The 25086-nt window shown below is 40.1% G+C and overlaps 2 protein-coding genes across 2 annotated transcripts in view; one reads left to right on the top strand and one right to left on the bottom strand.

Annotated features, from left to right (window-relative positions):
* Window positions 1-7637: 7637 nt before the first annotated feature.
* CDR2 (cerebellar degeneration related protein 2) lies at window positions 7638-24996 on the bottom strand. The gene is made up of 5 exons (XM_075179697.1): window positions 24774-24996; window positions 16683-16795; window positions 13107-13255; window positions 11678-11842; window positions 7638-8570 (listed from the first exon to the last, which is right to left on the bottom strand). The coding sequence occupies exons 1-5, from the start codon at window positions 24850-24852 to the stop codon at window positions 7724-7726; spliced, it is 1353 nt and encodes a 450-aa protein (XP_075035798.1). The 5' UTR covers window positions 24853-24996; the 3' UTR covers window positions 7638-7723.
* The window catches only part of LOC142097656 (transmembrane protein 180-like), a 29200-nt gene continuing 24743 nt past the window's right edge, over window positions 20630-25086 (top strand). Inside the window, exon 1 of the mRNA XM_075179695.1 lies at window positions 20630-20668. The gene's annotated coding sequence lies outside the window, so the exon portion shown is untranslated. The remainder of the gene's footprint in view (window positions 20669-25086) is intronic.

Raw genomic sequence — 25086 nt, 5'->3', positions numbered from 1 at the left:
CTTGTTTCTAGTATATATTTGTTACAAGGTGAATCATGGGTTGAATGCCGTTCTGTTGCTATTTGTGTTAGAATTCCTAAATACCTGCTTAGAGATATAATGGGAATTATAATGCACATACAAGCTAAATTATTTTTTATTTTACCATAATTGGTCTATCATGTTATGTGCCCTTGACGTTGGGCATACGCTCAGTGTATAATATGAAAAAGATTTTCAGATGTGACCGCTGGGGTTCCAAAGCACAATCATTTTATTTGCAAATTAGATTACAGGGTAAAGCAGGCCTGTCCAACCTGCGGCCCTCCAGATGTTCTGAAACTACAAGCCCCAGCATGCTTTGCCAGTAAACAACCAGTTGATAGCTGGAAGGGCATGCTGGGACTTGTAGTTTCACAACACCTGGAGGGCCGCAGGTTGGACAGGCCTGCGGTAAAGTATCGCATGCATATTGGTACTCATGGATAAAGAACAGAAATATAATATCTGTATAGACACTTGTTCATCCAAAGAATGTCCATAACATAATCTCCAATCATGTGAGATGTGAGAAGTAGTTATTCCACAGCATAGGTAGTTAACTTCAACGTGATATGCACCTCAACGTCACCTTCATGGTAATAATAAAAAGTTGGGTTCCTACTAGATAACTGAATTATATAAGCATTCAGAATACTTGGAGGAATCAACCCAAATTCTGAACTTCCGAAGATTATTTTACATCCTTCCCTTCACTTCCAACATCGATATCCACATCATATAGTGTCGGAAATCAGATATTCAGCGCATATAGTGTAAAAGTCAGATGTAAAAAATCCCGGGTCTGTCACTTCTAGGCCGTCCAGTCTTTGACAGAGACCGCTAGATGGTTGAAACACGTCGGAGCGATAAGACTGACTTACTGCAGTGTGTTGAGTGCTACGCTAGTTATCAGCTGGACGGCCTAGAAGTGACAGTCACATCTCGCATGATTGGAGATTATGTTATGGACATGAACAAGTGTCTATACTGATATTATATTACTGTTCTTTATCCATGAGTACCAATAAGCGCTGAATGTCTTGATATATGATTGTTATTATATATATTTTTAGGCTGTATACCCTTTCAAACAGGATTTTGGCTGCACATTTGATCATAGAGCGCTGTTATTAGTGGTTATTTATTTATCGCATGCATATGCCGGCATGGTCGGCACAGGCACAAACTTAAATCAGAACACTCTGGTTTCCAAATCCCAAAAAGAACAATTTACAGTCATGGCCAAAAGTTTTGAGAATAACACAAATATTATTTTTCACAATGTCTGCTGCCTCAGTTTGTATGATGGCAATTTGCATATACTCCAGAATGTCATGAAGACTGATCAGATGTATTGAAATTAATTTCAAAGTCCCTCTGCCATGACAATGTACTTTATCCCAAAAACAACATTTACACTGCATTTCAGCCCTGCCACAAAAGGACCATATGACATCAGGTCAGTGATTCTCTAGTTAACACAGGTAAGAGTGTTGGCGAGGACAAGGCTGGAGATCACTCACATGCTGATTTGAGTTCGAATGACACTGGAAGTTTTAAAAAAGGAGGATGGTGCTTGAAATCATTGTTCTTCCTCTGTTAACCATGATTATCTGCAAGGAAACACGTGCAGTCATCATTGCTTTGCACAAAAAGGACTTCACAGGCAAGGATATTGCTGCTAGTAAGATTGCACCTAAATAAACCATTTATCGGATCATCAAGAACTTCAAAGAAAGAGGTTCAATAGTTGTGAAGAAGGCTTCAGGGTGCCCAAGAACGTCCAGAAAGTGCCAGGATTGTCTCCTAAAGTTGATTCAGCTGAAGTATTGGGGCACCACCAGTGCAGAGCTTGCTCAGGAATGGCAGCAGGCAGGTGTGAGTGCATCTGCACGCACAGTGATGTGAAGACTTTTGGAGGATGGCCTGGTGTCAAGAAGGCCAACAATGAAGCCACTTGTCTCCAGGTAAAACATCAGGGACAGACTGATATTCTGCAAAAGGTACAGGGATTGGATTGGTAAAGACTGGGGTAATTTCATTTCCCTACTTCATGGCAGCCCTTACAATGGGTTAATCCCTAATCAGCTAGTGTAGACAGGAAGAATTTTGTCCCACCTGGCCCCTATATAAGGCAGCTCCTCCTCTTCCTCAGTGTCTTTTCTTCCTATCTCAGCAGTGTATAGGACAGGTAGTGTAATGATTTTTTTTTTTTTTTTTTTTTGTTATTCTAGAGGGCGTACCTGGAGGTTTTTCTGGCTTTCCTCTGAGCCGGCTGTTGGGATGACAGCTCCAGTGGGGCAAATGCCGGACAAGTCTGCCGGTGGGCGTGCACACTTGAAAATCGCATGGCAAGGACGCGCACGCGCATGTGATGAGGGCGAGCACGTGGAGGCGCGCATGCACAGTGCGCTCCCGGGTGGGCGGCAGCGCTATTACCCGTTTACCTCACCTGTCAGGATGGAATCAGATCAAGACTCACCTGATTTAAGTCAAAAGCAGGCACCGTTGAGCAGTTGCAGCCCATTTATGAGGCTCAGTATTGGCTTAGTGTTTGATGCTGCAGGACCTAGCAGCTACTTGGATAGTGCACTATGGACCAGGAGCCCGCCTCAAAAAAGCTGAAGGACACCCCAAGGTAAGCCCTTAAAAAGGTTTTTATTTTTGTTACGCTTAGATAGCTTACTTAGGGCCTTTTTTCTATTGTTTACTGTACCTCTGTAGGGCTTGTGCAGGGAAAAAGGAAATATAAACTGAAGAATCGTGTATGTGCAGCTTGTGATGTCAGTTTACCGAAAGATTGTACTGATCCGTTATGTGCGTCATGCACCCCAGAAACGTAGAGGAGCCTGGGCCCCCTGAACAATTTAAGCAGTTCTTTTCATGGATGGTTAAAGCAATGCAATAGTGTCGGGCCCTAGAACAGAGAATGATAATGGACAGGATCCCTATAGCAGAAGATATGGAGGAAGTAAGGCCAGGGCTGTCCTCTGAAACATTTAGTTCTGCTCAGGAATGGGATTCGAGTCAGATAATGAGGATGAAGTGAAAGTGGATCCCAGGATGTTTAATTTGGATACTGTGAATATTATACTTAAGCATCAAACCATTCAGGAACAAATTTTGCAGTGTTTAGGTAGGTGGTACGTGTCAAAGTAACATCCACATGATTGCCTGGACCCAAGGTTTCCCAGGAGAACATTGCTCAGAGCATCACACTGCCTCTGGCTTGTCTCCTTCCCATAGAGCATCCTGCTGCCACCTCTGCCCCAGGTAAACAACGGACACACACCAGGTCATCCACATGCTGTAAAAGAAAGTGTGATTCATCAGACCAGGCCATCTTCTTCCATTGCTCCATTTCTGGTGCTCATGTGCCTATTGTAAGCACTTTTGGTGGTGGACAGGGGTCAGCATGGGCACTCTGACTGGTCTATGACTTCTCATCACTTTCTATCATAGCGACCATTAAAACAGAGAGCCAGCCTTCACTTAATGAGCCTTGGGTGCCCATGACCCTGTCGCTGGATGTATTTCCTTGGACTGGTATGTAACACCCCATAAGACCTGCCATTTTGGAGATGCTGTGACCCAGTCACCACATGCAACTTCAAGAACAGACTGCTAACGTGCTGCCTACTATATTCCACCCCATGACAGGTGCCATTGCAATGAAATAATCAATGTTATTCACTTCCCTTGTCAGTGGTTTTAATGTTGTGGCATATCAGTGTATATGTTGTCCATGACATTAAAGGGTACTGTAGGCAAATGCCCACATGGACCAGACAGGCTACCCAGGTACAACTTATTTCTTATGTGTTTATTCTGCATGCACAGGAGTGTATTTATAGCTCATGAAAAAACAAATCATGCTTAGTAATAGTAATAATTTGTTGTAAATGTTATTAAAAATAAAAAAATGTGATTATAGAAATGTTTTATAGGCACTTCTGTGAATGACACTTACAGCTTTTTTGGCTTTGTTTCCTTACTATAACATAGCAATAACTGACAGCAACTTGTTATATTTATATATTACGTGACAGCTATCATAATGCTTAAATATAAATTAAAAAGATCAATATATCAATGCATAAATTGTTAGCTAGCCTCTTACATCTATTTGTTAATAGTCTTGTTTTAGTACAGTCTTTGTTCCCAATTGTAAAGTGATGTGGAGAATAGTGGGCTATATAGATAATTAATGTAGTCTACCATAATCCTTATTTATATAGCCTAGAATACACCATCGCATTGCAGAAATAAATCATAGTGGTCTCCCTTCTGTGACTCAATCATGCTACAGGTAGCTGATTAGATAAAATAATGCTGAATAATGAATTAATCTACACAGAGGTAACATCTGCAGAGAAGGCAAGACTAAAGCTCACCAGATAGGCTTAAGACTGCACAGTGATGTCAATTAGCCAGAGCAAGCAAACCAAACAATATTACTCCAAACCATACCACAATGAATTAGCAAATATGTATGTTTGGGTCTAGTGGACATGTCCTTTAATAGGTAATATAGGTATGGGTACCACACATCTCCATCTCCCCACACACCTTGATAGGAACTGGTATGGTCAAAAACTAGGCATTTCTTTAAAGGGTCCATGAGTTGTGAACAGGTTTCTGATGCAGTCCAGGTTATTTTCAATAGTACACTTCAAAATAAATTTCTCTCGGGCATACTCTTCTTTTGAGATTAGCTGGTCACCCTTCTTCAATTTGGCTGCTGCACAAACCTTCTGTATAGGGACCAATGTATAGAGCTTCTCAGAAAATCACGTGTAAAAAAACCAAAACACAAACCAACAACAACTCTGGCCTGACTTTGATCTTCAGTCAATAGATTTAAGGAAGTGTATAGCCAACATAAGTCTTCCTTTAAATACAAATTCAACATATCAATGCATAGACAACGTGCAAGATAGCTCTGCTTGCAAGCTTACAATCTATTAGCTAATTGTCTTATTACGGTCTTTGTTCCCAATTGTAATGCGTTGCGGAGTATGCAGTCGCTATATAGATCATTCAATGGTTACTAAGATACTCATATGCATACAGTTGTAGTACATTAGATAATGTATAAATCAGAAGACACAGACGCATCAACAGGAAATAGATGTCTTTATTCCGCTGATCAATGTAAACTATAGGATTTAAAAAATCCAATATCAGCTGATCATACATATATGCAGAAAATACATAATGCAGTTTTATTTTCTTACTAGGAAAGACCTTAACAAAAACATATTCTTTCTAAAGCAGACCATCATTAACACAGGTTATTTGCAAACATATAGGGGGGAATCCAATGGTAAAGAAATCCCCATGAGGTGCCTCTGGAACAGGCGCGAGGTTCCTTGCGCATTTTTTTTTTTTTTCAACAGACGTAACGGTTATTTTTATTCACGCCCCATAAAGGTGCGAGCAAAAATGCACGGCCACAATGTTCTGTGGAACATCGCAGCCAACTGAATCTGCCCCATAGTGTAGTTACTTAGACTATTTCTGCATTCCAGGACATCTAGTCAAACTTTATGGTTGCATGCGCCCATGTCATATTCAGGCCAATACTCTGAGGGCTCGTTGACACACAAAGGCTAGTTATATGCTTTTCAGCTGCTAGCGAACGCCTGAAAACTAACAATAGGATAAATTACTTTAAATGTGGTGGTGGGAATGAACCCATAAACTGTTAGAACGTGGTATGACTTACACATCTCATGCATTAACTTACACTACTAGTACAATAGATTGTAAAAATAAATCACTAAAACGCACGTTAGGTTTTCATGGAGTTTACCCATTTTCACATGTGAACGAGCCGTAATACTCCAGCAACTGAGGTGCTAATCTAACATTCTTTTACCTTCTTCAATTATTTAATACTTCCTTCCACCCACTTCCTAAACCTTTCTCCAGTCACTTTCAAGTCAGACCATACTATCATTTATCAGACTGTTTATTTCAGAACATCTATATAAAAGGTGGGTGTAACCTTGCTCATTTCCCATGATGCTCAGTTAGGGCCATGAGAAGTGTAGCATTGTACCAGAGCTTATTTAATTGTATGGGGCAATGTGCATACAGGTGCTTTAAATCAAAGTAACCAATAAAAAGGTAGTTTTCAGTTTCTAAACAAGGTGAAAAAAAAGTACAGCTATAATTCTGCACTTAGATTGCACATTTCACCACTTTAATAAATAAGCCCACGTGCCAAAACATGCCCGTCCTTTCCAATAAATACTAAAATAAAAAATGTGTAGAAACCCCCCCTACCCCCACAAAACAAAAAACACCTTTCTAATATTTTGATATTCCCCTCCCTACATATGGACTAACTTGGTCTTCCAGACACCGATGCTGAAGCCAGGTAACCGATCAAGAATGATTTTACACATACTGAACAAGTTAGTCAGTTAAACAATTATTTTTAGTAAGTTAAAATAAATTAAGATTACAAAATAAAAAAGGGGTTTTGCAGCTTTTTTTTTTTTCTATTTGCTCTTATTAAAGAATTCAGACAAAAAAAGTCTAAGGAACAAATTAGCACAAAGGCTATGTCTGAAAGCAGTACATAGGCCTAGGGGAAACTATCAAGCTGCGGGTTTGAAAGAGTGGAGATGTTACCTATAGCAACCAATCAGATTCTAGTTATCATTTATTTAGTACATTCTACAAAATTACAGCTAGAATCTGATTGGTTGCTATAGACAACATCTCCACTTTTTCAAACCTAGTCTCTCAAATTCTTAGGACATCAAAATGGCCAGTCAGACTTGTAACAAATACTAGGAATCTGTGACAGAAAGTGTGCCTGTCACCTAGATTTTCTGCCTCAGTAAGGTCACCAATTTCTAGTGAATGAGTAGACTTCATTCAGTCAATAAAATGGCTGCCTCCCCAATGTGTATGAGAGGGGTGCACTTTATATTAGGATTGCTGTACATGGTGAAATGATATATTACCGATATAGGAATTCTGTAAAAATCACAATTACAACAGACGTTTTACAGCTTAGAATAAGTGCAATATATTAGACTTCTCTAGCACTACTTCACAGTATTATAAACGTATCTATGAATGGGATTAAATGATAATTGTCCCCATCCCTCCTTTAGTTTTTATGTAAAAGGACAGCAAGAGCGTAATACAAATATATAAATTCCTTAACTTTATGCAGACATAAAATCTACAATTTGTTTCCTATACTGCTGTCATAAAGCAAATAGTCCATGGTTCATATTGTGCTTTTCCCACACCGTAATATGCTGCAAATACATTACCTAAAAATGCCTTGTGTCACACCAAAAATGGCGTTTGTTGTATGGCTTTTTCCCCAAGCAGAACTAAAGATGGTTTAAGGTCTTATAGGGTGAATAGCTACATACTTAGACAAGCTTTAACTATATTTTCCTAGGGACTTATCACAGAAAACCTAATATAATGTATATTAAATATAGATGATTTAGACTTAATACGTTCTGTCCCCACTCTGTGTCATCTCTGTCAAACATGGAATCGGCTAATGAGGTAGCCACAAGAAAGCTGTAAGTTGTCTTTGGGGTCAAGCATTAAAATAATAATTTAGAAAGACACATATGAACATATTTAGATTTTTTTTCTTTGAAGTAGTGGGTACATTTGAGGTGAAAGAATTACACTATGAAGCTCAGGAGTGCTGGCAGTTCTAGCTACTGAGGGAGGATTTGTATTTTGTCCGATGCTCACTAATCTCTTGCTTGGTTTTGTTTATACAGCTAAATATTTCCTGAAAGAGCACTTTGTACTCTGGCTGAGTTACAGGAGAGCTGGCGTTGTGTTTTGCAGAATCTAGTAAAGCTGATGGCAAGTTGTCTAGAGATGACGCATTGGAAAGGCCTCTGGATGGCTTGGAGGTCTGGAAAGCTTTGTGACTTGAGAAGTCATCTTCTAGTTGGCACCGCTGAAGAAGCTCCTCGTACTTAACTTTAAGAGCGCTGTATTGCGAGTCAACCTCGTTAAGCAGTGAAATCCCCCTTTGCTTCACAGCCTCGGTCCTCCTGATACAGGTCTCCTCATGGCCAATACAGATGGCGTCGGCAGTAACGGTGGGCAGAATCATTTCGCTGTTGCTTCTTTTTAGTGGCTTTTTGTCCAGTTCTGCGATGTGAACAGGGGTCTCCTGGTCCAGATCCTTATCAGAGATCTCTTTGAAGGAGATGAAGATGGACTCTGGTATCAGCTTTTCAACACTGCTGGCAAAAACGCTATCTGTCCGACATATCTGACGCATTTCGGCCACCTCGGCCTCCAGCTCTTCAGCACGGGCATGGCAGGAGTCTCGGTCACTGAGGATCTCATCCAGTTCCGCATTTTCTTTCAGTACCTGATTGTATTCCTCCTCCAAGTTCTCCCTTTTCTTGCGTTCAAGGCTGAACTGTGTCTCCAGAACAGCCAAGGTCTTCTTGAGGTTTTCGTTTTCCTCCTGGAGGGGACCGGGTTGCACATGTAGGGACGTGATCTTCTCAGCAAAGACGTGATCATAAACAAAATACCTACGGAGAAGGGAAAATGCTTAGTACACCTGGAGAACACCAAGATATTTACAATGTTCTCTTCTAAAGTTATCGCTCCAGCCTCCAACTAACGCCATTGCAAGTCCTGGACAGACACAACGTACGTACTCTGCGTTAACCACATCTAGGGTTTCAGGAGGATTAAAATAAAACTATATGAAAAGTATTCAACTACAGCTTAGATACATACTATTCACAATCACCAACATATGTTGAAGTCGCATAGTACTTCACCACTGCATATGTTCCTTTTACTATCTCCATGTATGGAAATCTGTTGGTCTTAGAATTATAAAGTTTATAGGAAACAGGATACCAGAAGGCTTTGAGAAAAAGCTCTGCTCAATTTACAGGAAAAGAGAAGCTATACAATAACCATAAAATTATACATTTTGTGCAGGAAATACAATTTTCTGTTTAATTATGTGCTTGATTTGCAGACTAAAGGTGAACAAGCTCTGGGTTATATCAATAGGATTACATAGTACAGTAAGGACAGCTCTGTGTTTTCTACAGTTTACATTTATTAAATATTGTAAACTAGAGAACACTGCTGTCTATATAGTTATTAATTAATTGTAATTGTGCTTAATTACATACACGTGCAGGAGACTATGTGGGCAAAAAATAACCACCAAACAATATATTGCAACACCACTTCCCCAACTGGAAGAACTACAGTATTCCAGTATCCTGAACACCCACCACTTGTGAGATACTCATCAGGTGTAGCAGCATCTGGAGCATTCAAGGAAGGAGGAATTGGAATTTGACATTGTTTGTGTTTACAGTCATCTACACTCGTGTCCTTGACATAAGAAAGGACTGATGCATTTTACTACTTGAAGTTCAAACTACTCCTTTCTCCTCCGCTAGGGCAGCTGAACACCGACCATGGGTCTGGTAGTGAGTATCTTACAAATGGCAGCGGTCCCAAATACTGGACAATTATAGTTCTCTGGTGTAGCAGTTCCTTGAATATTTACAGCAATTGTAAATTATTGAACAACTAGAAAGTTGTAGAAGTCTTTACGGATATCTCCTAGAGAACCCCTTCCTGCGGTTCAGGGAACGCTCCGACGAGTCATCTCTGCTCCAGCACTACATCTGACTTTCTCACTCTGCTAGCTGTGACTGCATGAACTCTCTCCTTAGGGACTGGTAAACCCGTAACCACTGACTAATCTCAACTTCTGCATTATTAGACTGTATTCTCAGAGACTGTTAAACCGCTTGGTACTTTTTTGTACAACTCCTATGCTGTTATTTGATTCTTGTCACCGTCTTTACCTGATCTTATTGCCTTTGCCTCATCTATCTCCCCAACTCACTCCAGGATCCTATTTCCTTTCTTTACCATCTTGCACCGTGGAGTGTTGAGCTCCCTCCCTCCATGTAACTCCCTGTTCTATGCCCACAGTATCTCTCGCCCACAGTAAACTCTTACTCCTCCCCACAAACCCATCCTTTATGTGCTCCCACAGCTGTAGCCCCTGCCCTGTCACTTCAGCTTGTGGTTCCTTCCACCATACACATTCTCACCCACTTTCTCCCCTCAGATGCCTCCCACACGATGTCTCACCCACCCCTCCTCACCCTCCATGTCACGTTCTTCTTACCCACCCTCCTTCTTCCTTCTCCTACCTCAGGAAGTCCAAAATGCCCCCCCTATTCCCACACTCTGCTTCAGTCATTCCCTATGTCCCAAATCCTGAACCCCCCCCCCTCCCCTTTTGAACCAGCAACCCCTTGCCTTCCTTATCCACATCTCCCCACTTCCCTATTTTTCTTTCTTCTGTGTTTCCTGGAATGCCAATTCTGTCTGTAATAAACTGGCCTCTTCATTCACATCTCTTTATTTTCAACTCACTTAACCTCCTAGTCATCACCAAATCCTGACTTTCCTCTTCAGACACCACCTATCCTGTCTTAGGGGGGACTCTGCTTCTCCAGTAGCTTGGCAAGGCATGGACATCCCATTTTCTCCATGCTGCACCTTATTCCCCCTGAACCCATCTCTCCTTTGAAGTCCACTCAATTCATCTTTTCTAACCAATCTACCAGTCCCACCTCTGCCATTGACTACTACATTGAATACCCATTGGCATTCCAAGCAGAACCATAACCTGCAAAAGTGCTCTTGCAACCCTAGAGAAATCTCACGCTCACCAACTTCCTCCACTTCATTTTGACCTACAGCTTTGCCCTCTCTCGCTTTAAACATTAATACTTTTATTTCTGCCCAGTCTTCCACTCATTCTTTTGCTCTTGCCCTCTCCCTTACTGCCCAAGACTTTGCCACCAATTTCACCTCCAAAATCGATGCCATCAGTCAAGAAATCTCATTAAGCTTCCCAATCCTTACCCTTCCCCTCCAGCCATCCCTCTATGCTCCTACTTCCACCTTGTCTACCTCTTCTCTGGCATTTTCCACTCTTCCTTCAAACACGCTCTTGTCTCCCTCGTCCTTAAAAAAAAACAAAAAGAAAAACCACCTCTCTTGAGCCTGCCCCTTTCCTACTAGCGCCCCAATCTGTCGTCTACCGTTTGCCACCAAATTACCAGAGTGGCTTGTCGATAATGACCTTATCTCCAATCTGGTTTCTGTTCCCTCCACTCAATAAAATGATCTTTCCTCTGCCATGTCCAAGGGTAACTTCCCCTTGTGCATCATCCTGGACCACTCGGGAGCTGACCACCATATCTCACTGCACAACCTTCACTCCACTGGCCTTCGCGACACTGTACGCTCCTTTTCTGTTTCTAACTTCAACTTCCCTCCCCGCTGGGGTCATACAAGGGTCCGTCCTCATATTGCTTTACAATTGGGATGCGTCAAATGCTCTGTAAAAACTCACCTGTTCAACAAAGCCCATGACTCATCCTTACACCTTCATCCAAGTGTCACCCTCTCCTGCCCCTTCCCTTTAGATTGTAAACTTTCACAATTGGGGCCCTCCTTCCTCTTGTATGTCTGTGTCCATACTCCAAAGTATAATATGTCCTATGCTGCTCCCAGTATGTTCTTCTCTTTGCCTGTTCTGTATTTTGTGGTCGCCTTATAAATAAACGTTGATAACACTTACTTGCGGAGGTCATACAGTTCCTTCAGACAGGAGAAGCTTTGTGTTGACCTAGATTGCTCAAATCTCTCACGACTGCGACAAACATGACCCGGCTTCTTCAGATCTTCCACCTGTCTCTGAAGGTCGTCAATGTGAACCTGCAGTCCTTCAATAGTCTCTGTAAAGCTGAAGAGAGAAAGTGATTTAATTATTCCCTGGCAGGTGGACTTATTATTAATAAGAATTAGTCATAGAACGGGGGGATTACAAAGGCATATTTAGACAATAGACACTTTTGTATGATCACCGCAGTGAATAGATTTGTCATTTGTACATAAGAGTATTGTTGGTGTTCTTGCGGTCAGTGCTAACAATAGAACAGAGCTTCGGAATTCATTTTACATTTCTTTCCCAGAAACTTTTCAAACACAATCACACTCACAGACAATAGCTGAAATGAAATTCCTGAAGAAATTGTGTTTGTAGATGGAGGGTGGAGACACTAACAAAAAACTAAATATTTACACCTGTCTTGCATGATGTACAGTACAGTAAGAACACTTTGGTAAGATAATTGAATTTTTTCTTAAGTGATAAAACAGTATTAATCTGTCCTCATGTAACCATCAAAAAATGTCTTACTATACTATATATGGTGACATCAGGCCAACAAAGACTTCTCAAATTGCCACATTTTAGTGATACAAAATTTTAAACAAGTTAGACAAGTTGTAACAGGCTGAACGAATATTCATGAAAGAGCAACTTATCGAGTCCCTAGGAACTACAGACATTAATAAAGGCACGTTTTGTCATAGGTCATCCAGTGACTTGGATTTGAATCATTGCAGCATTTAGCCCCAAAAGCACTGTAATTCTTGCTAATAATTTGAGTGTAAATAATCAGATCATTATAGGACAGGTTAGTAAATGCGATCAGAAGACGATTGCTATTGTCCCGTTGTCATCTTCTGACTGCACTAACAGACCCCACTGATGTAGAAAGAGTTCCGATTAATTGGGCACTGTGCTGATCTGCCAATCATAACCAATTTGGCCATATAGGCTAAGTGTCAGGATTAGATGTGTACAGCTGGCATCAGAGAAAGCCGAAACGTCTATCAATCAAACAAACACCCACTGTCCCCAAAATACAGCGAGTTGTCCATTTCTGTGCACATCTGGTAACATGGTACTAAACCTTTACATCCTAAGATCCAGTACACATAGATGACCGCAGTGCTGACTACCCTGTGTGAATGCACACACAATGGCAATGTCACGTGTGTACTTTATTCTGCCCTCTCAAACACGTTTAACATATCCATTATAGCCACATTTATATAATTACCATTATAGAAACAATGGTTTGCCAAGGATGTTTCATAAAATACCAGAAGATGATATAGCTTCCATTGAAGTACATGAAAGTACCCATTAAGCACCCTACCTAATGATCTTCTGTTGTGATGCCCGGCTCTCTAGTACCAGTTTCTGATTGGCATCCTCTAGCTCCCTTGCGGTGACATCCAGCTGCTCGTAGACCTTGGCGTGCTGCTCGTTCATTCGCCGCAGTAGATCCACCTGCTTGGTGAGGTACTGCAAAAAAAATAAACTTTTAAAAATAGAAATGTTTGTATACATGGAAAATAAATGTACCTCATGCCTAGTGGCATGAGGTACCACACCCTTATGACTCAGAATTTGTTATGTATATAGAAAGGCTAACATGAAAACCTTCCATAACATTTTAGCGGTGGTTGGAACTGTTCCCAAAAGAGAGCGCCCTTATACCAAGTAGAGTGACCAGAAAGCTTCCTGTAAATGGGTTTAATCTGTCTCAGTAGATCCACAGCACCGCAATCAAATAAACGAACCATGTTCATAAGCAAAATCAACATCCATATAGCAAAGCCGAAAAAAAAAAACCCAAAAACTGAAGTTTAACCACATCGATCATAGAGAATAGTGAAGCTGTGACTGAAAATTCCTTTCCCATCAATTAGCTTTTCTCACACATTTGGTTTTCAGTCTGTTTACAAAATCAATGTACAAACGCAGAGTTGCTTAAGATGAAGCGACAATGACATGGACTTAATGCCAGGTTTAAAGCATATTTAAAACAACCAAACTTGAACCAATCATCAGACAGCTACATAATTTGTGGTCACTTATTCCAGAGTGCAGGATGTGCACTGAATGGACAAGTCCACTACTGGTAGAACAACGTTGTTAATGACCGTAGAGCCAAAGCACTATGGAGATTGATTGACTGATTGCAAATCTATGTGAATAATTCCCCGCTACAATTGCTGGCAAGATAATAAGATAATTGCTTTTGGTTAAATCAAGACAGGTGGTCACAATTAGGTTAGGGGGGGGGGGAACGGGGGGAAGGGGTACAGTTTAGCAGTTTGAATGCATCAATAATAGTAATAATAGATAAAACTAGATAATAATGATGATGATTTTAGGAAGGTGATGAGGCACCATTCACACTGCCTCAAGAATCCGGGTTATTGTCAGGGCAAGGCCAGATGACCCCGGGTCGAGGCTGAGTGTGAACGAGTCCTCTGCTAACTGAATTAGGCCAAAGTCTTTTGGAAGGTTATTCCCAGGTCAGACCCTGGTAGCCTCTAGTCTGAAGGGTGAGACTCTGGTTGTAATGTTGCCAGGGAGACCCGGGCAGACCTTTGCTCAGTGTGAACACTGGTTACCCATGAATTTGCTGAAATGTCCTGCACTGTCACCCGGCAATATCCTGGGTTCATAAACAAGTCACTTCCCAATATATATATATATATGTATATGTGTGTGAATAGATTAATCATTTCTTAAATTTAATTTATTAAATATTAATTTATTTTTTAAAAAAATATATATTCATTTTTTTTATATATTTTTTCATTACTCAGGAGAGAAAAACTATGCTCAAAAGCACTTGAAATTAACAACAAACGAATAAAATGTGTGTAAAAGGAAGCATTGTCAGTTAATAAACCGGACACAGAATCTCAAGAGAACAAAAGCCCTTTGTTTTACACTGGATATCTGCCTGGTCTGAGATAGGTAATCTTATGCATGCCAGCTTTTACTAAACTACAACTCCCATAATGCTCAGCCCTCCAATGATTTAGACTAGGTTATCCAAGAGTTGTTTGTTTTTCTTGTTTTTTTTATACTCCTATCATGACAACATCCATAGATTCTACCGTATGATAAAATTAATTTAATAGTATTCTGCTCACATGGGGCAGAACTTCTGCCTTACAGCACTGGGGCCCCTTAGATTGTACGCTCCTCTGAGCAGGGCCATCTCTCCTCCTGTTTCCACCACTTCTAACTCTGCTCTCCAGCTACTTAGTCCTCCTCCTCGAGGCTCCACTCCACGTCCACTCTCGCTTCCTCCTCCCCCCTGGGGGTCTCCCTGTCTTCCGCGCCCTCCTTCTTGGGCCCCTTTTTGCGGATCCTCCCTCCCCCTTCCCCGCCCTCTCTAGCTGTGCATTGAGCTTACTGAGTTGCTGTGCTTACTGTTTACTGTACTGTGCTGTCTCCCATTGTATTGTAATTTGTTTGTCTCTGTACGGCGCTGCGGACGCCTTGTGGCGCCTTATAAATAAAAATTAATAATAATAATAATAATAATAATAATAATAATAATAATAATAAAAGGAGTTCGATTCCCGACCATAGCCTTATCTGTGAGGAGTTTGTATGTTCTCCCTGTGTTTGCGTGGGTTTTCTCCGAGTGCTCCGGTTTCCTCCCACACTCCAAAAACATACTGGTAGGTTAATTGGCTGCTAACAAATTGACCCTAGTCTGTGCGTGTGTGTGTGTGTTAGGGAATTTATACTGTAAGGCCCAATCGGGCAGGGACTGATGTGAGTGAGTTCTCTGTACAGTGCTGCGGAATTAGTGGCGCTATATAAATAAATGGTGATGATGCATATAGTTTTATCACACATACCAATTTACTTGGACAGCGCTAACCTAGACAGACCGTCTAGTAATCTATGGATGATTCACATGCCTGACATGATACAAGAAGGATTTGTACTAAAGTATGGATTAACCTGAAGTGGTTCAATATGACCTACAGTATTTCAGATTATCACCTTCTTATGGGGCAGACTGGAAACACATGGGATTGGCAGTGTCCTATTTTTTAAACTATTCCTGAAGCGTCATGAAAAAACCCCCCAAAAAAAAAAACCAGACAACTTCAGATTGACAGCAGGAACAGATACAGAGGATGTCAGACTTGCATGAAGGCATTATTGAGGGTTATAGAGATAATTTAAGATACCCAGCAATAACTTTCACAATCTCCACAAAGGAGGGACTGTTGAAACATATAATATTAAGTACTAATTCATTGTTTATATGTGGTATATTTCTTCTGTAGTTATCTAGTAAATAAGGAGATCACACATGATACATTGGAGAGACATGACATGTATAGCAACCATTGCACTACAATAGTTTGTTGTTATATTTTGGATATAATTATATATTTTAAAGTGATTGGAAGAGTGATTCCTTTTGATCTATAACAATGTACACCAGGAAGGGGATAGCCAGCAGAAAACTACTGTACAAGTCATAGGCTTGTATAGTTCTAGCATAGTACGCTCAGTGTTTATTTTGAAGCACATATACACTATCCATTGAGTCATTTGCATAAAACATACAGTGGCCAAGTCATTAGCTTCAGCAATGCTAACCAGCAGTCTGGCCTTAGAATTCTTTGGCGGCCACTCCAGCACTACAACAACCAGCATTCTCCTGCAGCCAACTGGTTTCAATGCATGCTGTGATAACCAAGACTCTGTTTGCCTACACTTTAAATATATGTAAATGGGCATCTCACACAGGAAGTGGCTGAGCAGTCACCAGCTGTCTGCTCTGCCTTCATCCCAGAATACCAAGTGTGGGCTGAAGACACCAAACTGAAGGGATCTTTATCACTACACAGAAGGAAGATTGTACAGTGCTGAACAGAAAGAGACAGGACACCGTTCATACTTCAATTTCCTGGATCTGCTCCTGGTTGGTGCTGTACATCTGCTCCAAAGACTCCTCCAGTTCAGTATTGCGGTCCAGTAAGGTCTTGCCCAGCTCAGCCGCAAGCTGCAGATCTACAAATATTAAGAAATATATCCTTCAATATTAACAAACATATATACAATTTCATTACTATGAATCGCAAACTCATTAATCTCCAGTAAGCGGAGGAACAAAGGGCAGATTGACCTTTAACTATGCCTCAGTGTCAGTCAGGTATTCACAAGATTAGACATTTTTGTGGAAATTAACATACAATTATGAGGAAACAACAAACCATGTAAATAGCCAGCATGTTATAGTTACCTATAGTGGCAGGTGCTAGGTTCATTTTAAATTATAATTTTAAACATCACTGAGCTATGGGTAAGTAGCTAGTTAGCATATGTTTACTTTTTCTTAACAGATACATAGAGCCCAGTCAATTCGCTTTAGGCAACCTGTAGATCTTCTGCTGCAGGACCCCAAGTTACAGAACGCCCTGCCAGTCTTTAATAGAACTTTCAGTACCACAGCAGATGACAAGAAGATGGACCTAGGTTGTTGGCTTCTGACTTAATGCTAGCAGGGCAATAATGGGACTTGTAGTTCTACAGATTGACTACTACTAGTTTAGAGGTTTTTGCATTCTAATTTCCCTAGATTAAATTAGCAAGAATAAAATATGAAAAAGGAGTCATAATAATTCTCCTAAAGCCCAGACAATAAGGGAGTTCAACAGCTAAACAGCCAAAGTACTCAACTGTTCTTTAAGAGGCAAATGGAGCACATTGTAAAGGAGAGTAACACATTCATGAAGCAATCTGTGACAATAATATGTACTTAATGACAAGGTGCAATGAGATACTGTAACCAGATATCAGGTTTTAGATATCTAGCATATTATTGGAATATTAATAAGCCATTAAATACACATTGTAGGGCTTATTAGGACTTCACATCTACAATATAATGCAAAATAAAAAATAAAAAAAAATTGAGAAGAACACAAAAGAATAGATACATGTGAATCACTAGAGTGACTGTAAATTTACATAGATTAGAAAAAAAATATATATTGTGTTTTTTTCATTTACATAAAAACAATGTGACAGATTATATTGAGATTATTGTTTATTGCACATCTATATTGCGGTCATGTATTCTTTATGCAGCATTCATTGCTATCAGATGTAAGGAAGATTAGTGGCAGTGAAATGTCATTAACATGCTTTATTTATATTTATACAGTGCAAATCAGGTGGTGTATAAATACAGTATGTCTGCATCCCAAAACCTCCAATTATTATAGGCACCAATAATACCTACATAACTATTATAGTGGGGTGCCCAGGATTCCCAAGTCTTATTGCAGAGTTGTTTATAAAGGCTGTAAACAAACCATATTCTTTTAACAACAAAAAGGTGAGTGGACGATGATTTACAGCCTGGCGCTAGCTGGCAGCTGTGATGGAATAGGCTTTGTCACTTCGGGGGTCAGCTAAGGGAAATAGATAGAACTTAGGGGTGAGCAGAAGGTCAACTGGTTGAACACTATGTATTAGGTCCTTCAGCGTGGGTCAGTAGTCAGACAATTTGGGGCATGACCACCAATTGTGTAGGAAGGTGCCGGCTGTTGGACAGCCTCTCCAGCATCTTTCGGAAGCGGTAGGAATAATATTGTGTAAACTGGTTGGAATATAGTACCAGCGGTACAACAACTTGTCTGTTTTTTTTTGTTTTTTTTTAAGCAGACGGAGCTGGAAGAGGTGTAGTCCCAGATATAACCCCAGTCCTTTCTGGGCACAATCTAAATCACCATAGGTAGACACCACATAATAATGTGGAATTCAGCAGACAGCCAATGTTTGGAGTCAGCTTAAGCTTTTGAAGGTTTGTGTTGGGAGTCAAGGAATGGGTGAACTCATTCACATCTCAAAGTTATCCCAGCATTGGAATTTTAGGCTCAGACTACCTGCATACTGGGATCAGATTGTAAAGGGAACGACAGCCACTGATAATCTAGCTTTGCTTTAAAGCTTAGAAAGTAATAGAAGGTCAACCCCAAAACACATGACCCCCCCCCCTCCAAAGCTTAACACCACCTTACTATACTTCTAAACCATTTGGAGCAAGAAAACATCTTTATGAGCTGCGGATTGACTTTGGCGCTGAACTATTTGGCACTTCCAGCTGTAAAGATGGTACAGCATGAGCGGAGGCGTCACATGGTACAGCATGAGCGGAGGCGTCACATGGTACAGCATGAGCTGCTTGGAATACAGCACTGACCACAATGCCATGTGCTTGATACAAAAATCTGTTGCTGTGCAGTTTTATAAAAATAAACTACATAAAGTTATGCAATAAAGAATGAAGAACATCAATATTATTACCTGTACTGCCTCGTGGAGTGCATACAAGCTATAAGAAGTATAACGGGTGCACTAGAAACTATGTATAAACATGTGCTGTAACCTAAAGCAAACAATCAGACTCTTATCTTCAGTTTCTAAGGTACACTAGAAAAATGAATGGTTGTTTTTCCAGTTTTCATAATAGAGCCCCAATCAGCAAAGTGGCCATTGCATGTGCAGTATTAACAGGGCCCTATGAAATGAACACCGGGTTAAGACGCACGCTGCTCTGGACACAGACATTTTGGTATATGGATGCTCATATCACAGGGACATGGGATGGGGCTACGAGCGACAGCATACACAGGTTACGTAAAAATGAAGGCACCACCCTCAGCCATATGCATATGATCCTATGCTTTGTTTGCTGCTAATGGAATTTAGTTTTAACTCCTACAAGCCTGTAGCAGAGCTATTAATCTCTATGAAAGCAGTAACTATCGCATGTTTATAAAATGCAAATGAAAAAAATCCCCCCCAAAAAACAGGCAGACAATCACTAGGATACAGAAAGAATTCAAATATAATTTACTTCTATACATTCTTTAGACCACGGAGGTGAATCAGTTGGCCACAGGTCTTACTTTTAAATGTTTATGTACCATGTTTTCTTATTTTTTTTCATGTTAAGGGGCTGGGGGATTATATACCAGTGTTACATTAAGCAAGTTTAATTCATTCCAGCCAGAACATCTTATATTGTGATGTGAATTGTAGAAGTATATTTAAAAGAATGCAGCACACATTCCAAGCTGTCAATTCCTCCACCAATAAAGGCTTTCCACAGGGCAGTGAGAATTAAAGCAGCCACTATGACTAAACGGGCCGAGATTACACAGCTGCACAGTGGCACAAAGAGATCATTCAAATTGCAGTATGCAAAGTGTTATTCTTCAACGGAATTATTGTATTGCCTGGAATAGCCACTAAACAAAGACAAAGGCTAGCTAAATTCTTTGTTCTATAGAAAAATAATTAGGAGTACTAGATATGCACAATAGATGAATGAAATAATGGGATTTTGTAATACAACATGTGCGGTGAAAAAGCTATGATCTGGCTCTCTAAGGGGCATATTTAAGAAAGCACGATAGTGCACTTACCGTGAAATTCAGGTCCCTCTGTGTCCTCCGCATATTTATGAAAGGTGCATCGCAGCAGATATCGTGAATATCTGCTGCTTTGCACTCCTCTTCGTTTTTGGGAGCAGTCACCATTCAACGGTATGGTGACTGCTCCCAGCCGCAATCTAACAAGTTCCGAAAAAACATTTTTTTCGGAAACTTGTCATGCTGAAGCTGGCGTACATTATCATAATTGAAAAAAATCCAATGCGGTCAGCTCTGTTCCGAAGAGCAGAGCTGGACAGCGCATGTGTGGAGGGATCACATGATCCCTCCCTGTCACTCACAGCAACGATAGTTACAGAGACAGAGCAGGGATCTTTGTGCGCATGTGAAGTTCAAAGAACTGCACATGCGCAATTGAAGGATGAAGAGGAGCGAAGAACACCTGGAGGAGATCCTGAGACAGCGCTACCGAAGAGGCAGGGTAAGTATGATTTTTTTTTTATCACAGAAACAGCAGTTTTTCGGAACTGCTGTTTCTGTGATCCGTTTTTAATAAATTTGAGAAATAGTTCAATCCTTATTCATGCGATAAGGATTGATAACTATTTTTCATTTTTGCCGATGATTGATAAATGTGCCCCTAAGTGCCGTACGACTGTATCACTATGCAGACATACGATCTTCAGACTGTACACAGAGCACAACTACCTCTTCATTGCTGCCAAGAACAGGGTCTTCCCCAAAACATCTCCAAGAGATTGCATACAAAAATTGGTCAAAAGTAATTATTAGTGATCCATCCTCTTGAGGGTTATGTTTACTGGTGCAAGAATGGAAATAAAGCACATTGTTTCTGCGGTGGTCCGCTTTCTTTAGGTATACGTAACACAGATATAAAAAGGCAAAGTGGAGAGAACTTTGTAAAAACAAAAATAAAATGTGTACCCATTTAAGAAGTATCCTTATGTCAATATAATGGTAAGCCTCAATATATAACACTGGATAAACAATTATAGGAACAACATGAGAAAATTACCTAGTAGATTGTTTACCTTCTGTCTTTTCTTACAATTGGATTTGTAGCTTGTGAATTAGCAATGCTGCAAACATGAATGGCTTTAGGACTGTGAAATGTGCTTGGCTGCAGAAAATTATTAAAGTCAAGGTGAATTATGTGTGGCAATCTACAGTATTTAGTAATTGCAAACTATTGGTTAATACTATGGAGTTGGGTTATTACTAGACAGAATGAGCTGTATATAGCATCTGTGATAATCGATTCCAAACCATGGCCTTATCTGTGTGGAGTTTGTATGTTCTCCCCATCTTTGCGTGGGTGTCCTCCCACACTCCAAAAACATACTGATAGGTTAATTGGCTGCTATAAAATGGACCTTAGACTCTCTCTGTCTGTGTGTGTGGGTATGTTTTAGGGAATTTAGATTGTAAGCTCCAATGGGGCAGGGACAGACGTGAATGAGGTCTCTGTACAGCCCTGTTGAATTAGTTATGCTATATAAATAGCTGCTGATGATGATAATATTTACAGCATACGGACTGAACAATTATATTCTTAGGGGGGATTCAATTCAAAGCGTTGTACGCAGAGTGTCTCCAGAGACAGTCCACAAAGGTACTCTGTGGTGATGTATCTTCTTCACCCCACAAAGGTGCACAGAAAAATTAGTAGAGAGTTTTTGCCGTAATGGGTGTAAATGTGCGTAGTTGGACATAGCGGTGATGTACAGCGGAACAGCACTCTGAAATTAATCTTCCCCTTGCAATCTAAAAAGGTGCAATATAAACGAAAGTCAAGTCAACCTTTTAAAATCACAAGACAGCAAAATAGAATATGAATTTTAGTTATTCGGAAATATATATTATATATATTCAAAAGTCACACTCTTCTGTGCACAAAAATTTTAAATATACCTTTAATTTCTAAACCCAACGACAAACACCAGTCTCCAAGAGATTGGCTATTTCCTATTTAATACTGCAGGCTGCTATGAGGTCATACTAAACATTTAAAAAGTGACTTGAGGTTTAGGACTGGTATGCACGAGTGTTGAAAAACAATGTTGGTTAGGAGCAGACAAAACAGCTTACTTCATCCTCGCATTAACCGAGGATTAGATGTGTGTTAATTAAATAACGTCTCAAAGATTCCCTGCAGTGCAGTGTACTAGGTACCTAATGAGCATTCCCATAAAACTATACTTGTATTTTACAAAGTGTTATTGCATCTGAATGCTGCAGGTCACACCGAAATTGATGCAAATCTAAGCCTGTCAGAAAGTGTAAGTACAGGACCTGTGGCTTACGTTATTTTTAGGACAGTCAACAAGAAAATGCATTTAATAGGATTAGGAATGTGCTTTAAACACTTAAAAGTAACGCCCATGTGTGAAAAGCCTTACAGTGAAGACTTCCAGTATTAATTCATTAATTTGGAATCTGGGATTACAAATTATTTAGTCCATTCATGTGAAGGCAAAGGAAAACGATGAAGGGTTCTGTGATAATTTGGTTGTAGGAACATAATCTCTCTCAGTAAATGGAAACACTAAACAGATAGCAATAAGAAATCACACTTTAATAAATGGGCCCTAAATATAGATATCATATGCAGCTAATCTTGAAAAAAATAAAAATATGTATAAATACCCTGAACAAATGAAAATACTAATAGCACACATTCCAAAATGATTACTATGGAGCCTTCTGTCAGGGAGAGGTCATACTTTATGTACTGGCAACATATTACCTCAGAAAACGTACTGGTAGTCAGCAACGTTGAAACACTGACAACATGGCTTATAGGACCCAACCAATAGTCTGGATCTGTCATTTTTCTGGTGCGGTTTCCAAAAATTAAAGTAAATATCTGATTAAGGCTATAGCTTCAGCACCATTTTCTTGTACAGCAGTTTTCATAAAATGTTCCCCTGTGAAATCAGGGAGCTTTTTCAGGGCAGAATCTGTATAGATTATGCAGAAACCATAAAATAAAACAAGTGGGAAAATCAGAAATCACAGTCTGTGGTCATATGACATTATTTGGTTAGGAAACATCTACTGTGATCTAAAGAAAGACTATTAAAAATACAAAACAATCACATTTACAATACTTTATGTAGCTGTATGAGCCCAATGAAACATTTACAAATACAGTTTCAGCAACTGTGCGATCTCATGAGGAGATGGTATTGTAGTTTGAAATACAAAATGTTTACTTTTAAATAATTATTTGATTAACATCACTGCCTTGTATCACTTGCCAACTGAACAGCGTGGAAGCACTCTGGTCGGGTCCATGAACAGATAAAGCAGGTTACAACTTCCATTGCATAATCTATTATTTCCCGTACAAAGAGCACTTTGATTGCAGGTGCAATGCCAGACACCTGATATCAGCAGTATTCTCCCTCACTCTTACTAGGGCTGCCAACTTCATTGTCTCATGGGCAAACGAATATCATTGATACAATCAAAGGACTGTGAGAAAATAGAATTTCAGACTATTCTTCCAGATGTAATTATCCAGACAATTATACAGACTGTGTCAGCACATAGGGAACTTGAAACTCTATATACTGAATACTTAACCCAACTTGAAATGCCTTGATGACATTTTTCTACCAACGACATACTGGAATTCTCATCATTTACAAAACAAAAAAGGAACCACTGAAGCCACATAATGCTCACTCTCATCCAACACATTTGTCTTTAATCAAATATACTTGAAAGCAACTACTGAAGTTCAAGAGGGGAACTTTGTACTTTATTTAATATTTATTACGCTTTAAAACGGATTTTACAACTTCCCTGTTTGATAAAAAAAAAGTGTGATCAGACATACCGCCAAGAAAAATAGACATGTATATTAGATTTATATTGGTTTGTTATCAGATGCTAAAATGAATATGTCTAGCAGTTATATGAAATAAAAAAAATTATGTCTTCTAGATCTAGACAAGTGAATTGTTGTACATGTACACTGCAGCACTGGCTGTCAGAGGAACAGGATAACATTATTTAAAGGGATTGCATCAAACTCACCACATCCGTTACTCTGAAGAAACCAGCTCTGTACATTGTACACAATAATCACTGAAACATCTGCACAGTCTTTCTCTCAGTGGACAGCGAAGAGTCTAATAGGTGAACTGTATACAGTAGTGTATGGGTACAGTAACATAAGATCACAGCACAGTTATCTCTGCTTTTGGTGCCCGGACTGATTCACCTTCTGAGATCACCATTTACACGTAATCCCATATTAATATTAACACTTAATATTAATTTACAATGACATCTAACATACCATATACAGACATCCCATTATAAAATATCTAAAATAAAACATGAAGAAAATCGATTTTTGTGCTAAGACCACATAGGACCAATACAAGACTCGCTGTGATGCTACATGTTTTAAAGATGTATTAGGGGGTTACATGCACCAGAAATTAAAATGTTAAGATAAAAGAGCCCTAGGCAGTAGGGCGGACCACAAGGCAAGGAGTGAGAGGCATATACAAGAACGCATGGCATCCCTTTAAATGCCCTCTGAGGCTCACCTTGCTGCAGGTCTTGGTGATCATACCACGGCTCATCCTCCTTGATCTCAAACTCCTCCACGTTGCTATCGGTCAGCATGATTGCAGCTCAACTCTCCCGGGACTGCTGGCTGCTGCTGCAGGCGGCGGCTGATACTGACAGCTCAAGAAGCGGCTCCCGTTCGCCTCCAGCCTGCCCCTCCCGCCCCCATCTCCAATCCCCTTCCGAACACAGCCGAGCGTCTCCGATCCGCGCCGCAACGTGGCAAGCCGAGGGCATGACGTCACAATCACAAGTGTAAGGGGCTCTTTACAAACTGACGAATAGAACCTT

This window comes from Mixophyes fleayi, chromosome 7 (assembly GCF_038048845.1).
Source record: "Mixophyes fleayi isolate aMixFle1 chromosome 7, aMixFle1.hap1, whole genome shotgun sequence".
Lineage (NCBI taxonomy): Eukaryota > Metazoa > Chordata > Amphibia > Anura > Limnodynastidae > Mixophyes > Mixophyes fleayi.
This window is presented reverse-complemented; position numbering and strand designations above follow the sequence as displayed.

What these genes read in the sequence shown, in the direction of transcription:
- CDR2 (XM_075179697.1), bottom strand. Translation starts at nt 24,852, where the DNA reads ATGCTGACCGATAGCAACGTGGAGGAGTTTGAGATCAAGGAGGATGAG. An exon ending in TCACCAAGACCTGCAGCAAG is followed by an intron (nt 16,796 to 24,773) that starts GTGAGCCTCAGA and finishes TAATATTTGTAG; the next exon opens with ATCTGCAGCTTGCGGCTGAG. An exon ending in AGCAGATCCAGGAAATTGAA is followed by an intron (nt 13,256 to 16,682) that starts GTATGAACGGTG and finishes TTTTTTTTGCAG; the next exon opens with TACCTCACCAAGCAGGTGGA.